The 5,861-nt window shown below is 58.4% G+C and overlaps 1 protein-coding gene across 1 annotated transcript; it reads right to left on the bottom strand.

Moving 5' to 3' along the window:
* Nucleotides 1–1,425: 1,425 nt before the first annotated feature.
* Nucleotides 1,426–4,828, bottom strand: LOC106894246 (ectoderm-neural cortex protein 1-like). The gene is made up of 2 exons (XM_014952802.1): nucleotides 3,000–4,828; nucleotides 1,426–2,017 (listed from the first exon to the last, which is right to left on the bottom strand). Exon 1 carries the CDS (start codon nucleotides 4,786–4,788, stop codon nucleotides 3,019–3,021), a length of 1,770 nt encoding a protein of 589 aa, XP_014808288.1. The 5' UTR covers nucleotides 4,789–4,828; the 3' UTR covers nucleotides 1,426–2,017; nucleotides 3,000–3,018.
* Nucleotides 4,829–5,861: the final 1,033 nt, after the last annotated feature.

Genomic DNA, 5,861 nt, shown 5'->3' on the forward strand with positions numbered 1-5,861 from the left:
CTGCTCTGGCAGGGGGTTGGAGGAGATGATCTCCAGAGGTCCCTTCCTGAGTGCTTTCTGCTGGCTTCTGGTCCCAGCTGTGTCCCGGGCTGTCACTGTCCCCTGGGCTGGGCATGTTTAGTTTGGAGGAGGCTGAGCAGGGGACGTCATTGCTCTCTGCAACTACCTGAAAGGAGAGAGGTGGGGGTTGGCCTCTTCTCCTAAGTGAATAATAGCAGGAGCAGAGGAAATGGTCTGAAGTTGCAGCAGGGGAGGCTTAGATCAGATATTAGGAAGAATGACTTTCCTGGGAGGGTGGTCAGGCCCTGGAACAGCCTGTCCAGGGAGGTGGTGGAGTCACCATCCCTGGAGGGATTTAAGAAATGTGTAGATGTGGCACTTCAGGGTGTGCTCTAGTGCCCAAGATTGTTGTTTTTTGTCTGTTTGTGGGTGGGTTTTTTTGGTTTTGGGGTGGTTTTTTTTTTTTTGTGGTTGGACTCGATCTCAAAGGTCCCTTTCAACTGTGAAGATTCTGTGATTCTGTGGGTGCAGGGTGTCCTTACCTGCCCACACTCGTGTGTGTGAGCCATTGGGAGCTCTGCATGGTTGGACTCGATGATCTTAAAGGTCTTTTCCAACCCCAATAATTCCATCATTCCATGGGTTTGCAGGGCAGGCTGTGGGCTCCTCTCCCTGCTGCCCCTTGGGCTCAGCAAGCGATGGAGAGGGTGGTGCAGCAGGGATTAAAAAAAAGGGGAAAAAGGCCCAGCCTGGGGGCTGAAAATGGCAGAGGCCTCAGAAAACGGGATGGAAATGAAGTTGGTTTATCTGCTTCAGCCACCAGCAGCAGGGCAGCTTCCTTCCAGTCCTGCCAGTTCTTGCCTACACAAGCAGCTCGGAAGGGTTGTGACATTGATTTATTTCCCTCTGAAATTGAATAATGGCTCCCACCCAAACCCTGCTGCTGCGGCCAGACAGTCGGTTGCACCTTCGGTGCCTCTTTCCTCTGCCCGTGCCCGTTCCTGTCTCGTTCCTCCCACCCTCAGCAGAGCTTTTCCTTCCCTCCCGCTGCCCCCACCACCACCGGGGCCACCAGGAGCTCCCAGCCCTGGGGGAGAGAAGCAGCAGCACTTCCTCCCTTCTTTTTGGGAGTGAGGATCACCAAGGATGACCAGATAAGGGCAGAGAACAGCTAAATCTTCCGAGTTTTAAACAGATTGATGTGTCTTTCAAAGCTGGAAGGTGGTACAGAACCTGAGCTTTCCCAAGTCTTGTGTGACAAAGATGCAGGAAGAGCTGAGCCCTCTCTGGATGATGAAGGTTTGGACTCTGGAGCAGGGGCTGCTCTTCACCCTTTTGCTAAACATTCCCTCCAGTCTGGGCTTGGAAAACTTGCAGCTGAAGCCTACAGAACAGGCAAGGGCCAGGGTGGATTTTATTCAGATTTATTGAAGCAGCTCCAGGCTGAGTAATAAACACACACAACTGCTGTATATATATATATAAAATAAAAAAGAAAACAACCAACAAATTGATAAATGTACAGAAGGAGCCCATGGGCAAAGTACTGTCACGTGTTAAAGAAGTTTCAGGCACTGCCTCTGGTGCTGCCAGCATTCCCAGTCACAGCAGAGAGCAGCACGGGCCAGAGCCTGCTGCCAGGAGCTTCTGGAGGAGCTTCTAGTAAATATCACTTAAAAGAAAATACTAAATGAAAAAAGTAAAAAAAAAAATAAAATACTCCTCTGGTTCCTGCTGTGAGATCACACAAGTTAGGAGAAAACGTGGAAACCTTTTGCCATCTCGAGGGACAGCACAAGCTGCCAGCCCAAGGAGGTCCCTCCCTGCTTGTCCCCTCCCTGCTCCCCCAGGGAAGGGGATTTAGGGAAGTGGTGCCGTCCTCCTGCTTCTCACGGGATCCACGCTGGCATCTGGGACAGGTCACAGACTCGCCGGGTAGGAGGAGACCCTCCTGCCACCCGTGTCTTCCCTCTGGATCCTCGGTGAAGGGAGACACTGGCAAAATCAGGTGTGAAGCCTGTAATGCAGAAAAAACCATCATGAGCCCAGCGTGCAGCAAACCCCACCTTCAGGCTTCAAAACCTCAAACGCTGCTGTCCTGGAGGTTGCTTATTTCCCTCTCCGACGGCTGCTTATTTCCCTCTCCATCCCAGAATTTTCTATAGGTATCGCAGGATATTTTACCACAAATTCATTCGGGTAGTACATCTTTTGCAAAGAGAACACAAAAAACAACCTGTGGTGATCTGTGAGTCACTGGCATCTTTTCTGCCAAGAGCCTTTAGAAAGGTTTCGTTCCAGTTGCAAATTTTTAAAAGGTTAATGGCTGTGTAGCAAGAAGAAAAAAAAAAATGGCATGAAAGGGACACCAGAGAATAATTAGAAGCGGAGAAACCCTGTGTTTATATGCAGACAGGGTTTGTCTTACAAATGCAATTACCAACCATTCTGGGACTAAATCCCAGCTGTGATCTTCTTCTGGCACCAGCTCACAGCCCTGGCGTCCCACAAGACATTTGGGTGCCACCAGCAGATTAACGGTGGCACCAGGAGGAGGAGGCTGAGCTAAAAGCAGCACCAGTCCCCCCCCTGGCACCACACGGTCTCCCCCAGCTCCTGCAGACAGCCTGCCCCTTAACACAACCATGGGCTCCATGAGCTTTCTGTACCAGGGACGACACCCAATCCTCCCAGCGAGCATTCCCCAAAATCCTGGCATAGGCCAAGACTCAGTGGAAGGGCTTGGGATGCCAGGTTAAGCGTCCTGTTATTTATACTAATCTCCCCCCCGCAGCATTTCAGCACCTAAAGAGACAGTTCTCTCTCCTGCAGGGTTTTTTAGATCCCAAACTACCAGCCTGGAAGCACGTTTCTGGAGCTGATGTTCACACAGGGCTCTAGGACAACTCTGGATCCACGTGTGTCTACCCCCAGGGGTTTAACCCTTGTTCAAAACGAGGTTTTATAACCCAGCCCTGGGTTGATCTGTGACTGTTTACCTTCCAGGTTCCTCGTGACTCAGGCCGAAAGGTACTTCCAGGTGCTGACGAAGGCGGTGGGGATGAGGGAATAGGGGACGGTGGTGACGCTGCTCCAGGTGTCGGACGATGGGTCGTAACAGTCCAGGGTTTTGCAGCGCTGGGTCCCGCAGTAGCCCCCCACCACGTACAGCCTGTTGCCCGACGTGACAGCCCGGCAGCTGATGCGCTTGGCGGTGACGTCCCCAAATTTGGACCACTGGTAAGTGTCGCTGTGGAAACGGTAAGCGGAGCTGGCGGAGAACTCCGTGTCCCCTCCGATGACGATGATGTGGCTGCCCACCACGGCGGCGGCCGTGTACCTCCAGGGTTGGGGGCAACTGGCGGGCACCGTCCAGCGGTTCTGGCAGGGATCGAAGCACTGCACCTTGGGCAGCTTCTCCTGGTTGGCGCTGGTGCCACCGAAAACGAAGAGTTTCATCTTGGCTCCCACCACGGCGGCGTTGCTCACGCCTTCTCGGAGAGGGGCCACCAAGGACCATTTGTCCAGCTGCGGGTCGTAGTGTTCCACTTGCTTGAGAGAGACGGAGGGAGAGGCCGGGAAGGCGCCACTCACTGCTGTGTGACCCCCCACCACGTAGAGACAGTGGTCCAGCTCGGCGGAGCCGTGGCCAAAGCGGGCCACCAGCATGGGAGCAGCTTTGGCCCACTCGTCGTGGAGGGTGTCGTAAACCCAGACGTCTTTGGAAGCGCCATTTTCAGAGCCTTTGCCCCCGGTGATGTAGACTTTGCAGCCGATGGCGCAGGCGCTGCACTCTTTACGGGGGCTGGGGATGTCGGCGCGAGGAATGATCTGGCGGGTTTTGTGATCCAGAGTATAAATCTTGTCACACATGAAGGTCTGGCCACCCAGCAGCAGCAGGGCCTGGCTGACCTTGCGGGGTCGGGCGCAGCACCCCGTCACCAGCCCGTCGTTCTGCAGGATCTTCATTTTGCACCTCACGGCGTCGGCCACGATCTCCTCCCCCAGTTTGTGGCTGGTCACCAGCTTCTCGCAGGCCACTTGCTTCCGCAGGTAGGACTCGGGCAGGAGGGCCAGGCGGACGGAGCGCAGCAGCTCGGGCAGAACTTCATGGCGTCGGGGTAAATCGTAGCGGATCCAACCCATAACAGCTTCGTAGACCAGCGTCTCGTCCTCCACCTCCAGCTCTTCGCTCTCCACCAGCTCCAGCAGCTTGTCTTTGGGCAGTCGGAGGAAGTCCTCGGTCTTGCAGAGCGAGGTGAAGTTGGCCAAGGCCATCCTCCAGGAGAGCTCCAGCAGCCTCTCGCAGCAGTGGGCGTCGGAGAGGAGCAGCATGTTCAAGCAGTTCCCAGGGTAGAGGTTCTTCTCCAAAAAGTCGGCCGAAGCGTCCCGAATGTCCTGAAACTGCAACATGTCCCCGGCCTCCAGCAAGGACTCCGCGTTCTCCTCGTTAATCAACACCCGGGCCGAGTAAGCGTAGTCCAACAGCAGCTCCAGCACCTCGGGGTGGAGGGAATCGTGGAAGTTGACTTCAGCGTCCCTGCTTTCTTTCAGGCCTCCGCTGAACATGGCGTCGAAGTAGCGGCTGCAGGAGGCCAGGACGGCCCGGTGGCAGTGGAAGGCCTGGTTGCCCGCCCGTAGCACCACGTCGGTGAAGAGGTGCCTCTTGCGGAGCAGGTTGAGCTGGGTGAGGAGGCTGTCGGCGTGGCCCGGTTTGTGGAAGAGGTGGATGTTCATGGAGCCGGAGCTCGAGCGGGATTTCCTGTTCTCGTGGCTGCTGACGGACATGGTGGTGAAGCTTCTGAGAGGGAGAAAGGAGAAGGTCAGGAGGGAAAGGACCACCAGCCCTTCTTTGAGTCCCCCCCAGCCATGGGTGACACCCCACCCCACCAACTGAGCCACCGGGAACCGGCAGGGGGGCAGCTGGGGCCGCCCCGGGAGGCTGCACCGGGGAGTTGGGCGGTAGGAACACGGTGTCCGGCCGGTAAGTGGAGCTCGGAACGGGTGGGGGTCCCCCAGTGGAGACCGGGGCACCGGGAGGTCCCGCACCGAGGTCCTAGCACCGGGGAGAGGGGAGATGTACGGTCCCGGTGCTGCCCACCCCATCCCTTCCCACCCCGTCCTGGGGTCCCGCACCGAACTCCAGGGCCTCATGTAACACCGGGGAAATGTGCGGTCCCGGTGCTGCCCCCCCCGCGGCCCCGCACCGAACTCCGCGGCCTCGCGTAGCACCGGGGAGAGGAGAGATGCGCGGTCCCGGTGCTGCCCGCCCCATCCCACCCCTTCCCGCAGCCCCGCACCCCCCCACCGGACTCCACGGCCTCGCTCAGCACCGGGGAGATGTGCGGTCCCGGTGCTGCCCGCCCCGCTGCCCCGCACCGAACTCCGCGGCCTCGCCTAGCACCGGGGAGCGGGGAAATGTGCGGTCCCGGTGCTTCCCACCCCGCCCCGCATCTCCGAACTCCGCGGCCTCGCTTAGCACCGGGGAAATGTGCGGTCCCGGTGCTGCCCGCCCCGTCCCGCGGCCCCGCACCCCCGAACTCCAGGGCCTCGTGTTAGCACCGGGGAGATGTGCGGTCGTCCCGGTGCTGCCCACCCCCGCCCCGCGGTCCCGCACCGAACTCCGCGGCCTCCCGTAGCACCGGGGAGCGGGGAGATGCGCGGTCCCGGTGCTGCCCACCCTATCCCTTCCCACCCCGTCCTGGGGTCCCGCACCGAACTCTAGGGCCTCATGTAACACCGGGGAGACGTGCGGTCCCGGTGCTTCCCACCCCGCCCCGCGGCCCCGCACCGAACTCCGCGGCCTCCCGTAGCACCGGGGAGCGGGCAGACGTGCGTTCCCGGTGCTGCCCACCCCCCCC

Source organism: Calidris pugnax, unplaced genomic scaffold (assembly GCF_001431845.1).
Source record: "Calidris pugnax isolate Ruff unplaced genomic scaffold, ASM143184v1 scaffold199, whole genome shotgun sequence".
Lineage (NCBI taxonomy): Eukaryota > Metazoa > Chordata > Aves > Charadriiformes > Scolopacidae > Calidris > Calidris pugnax.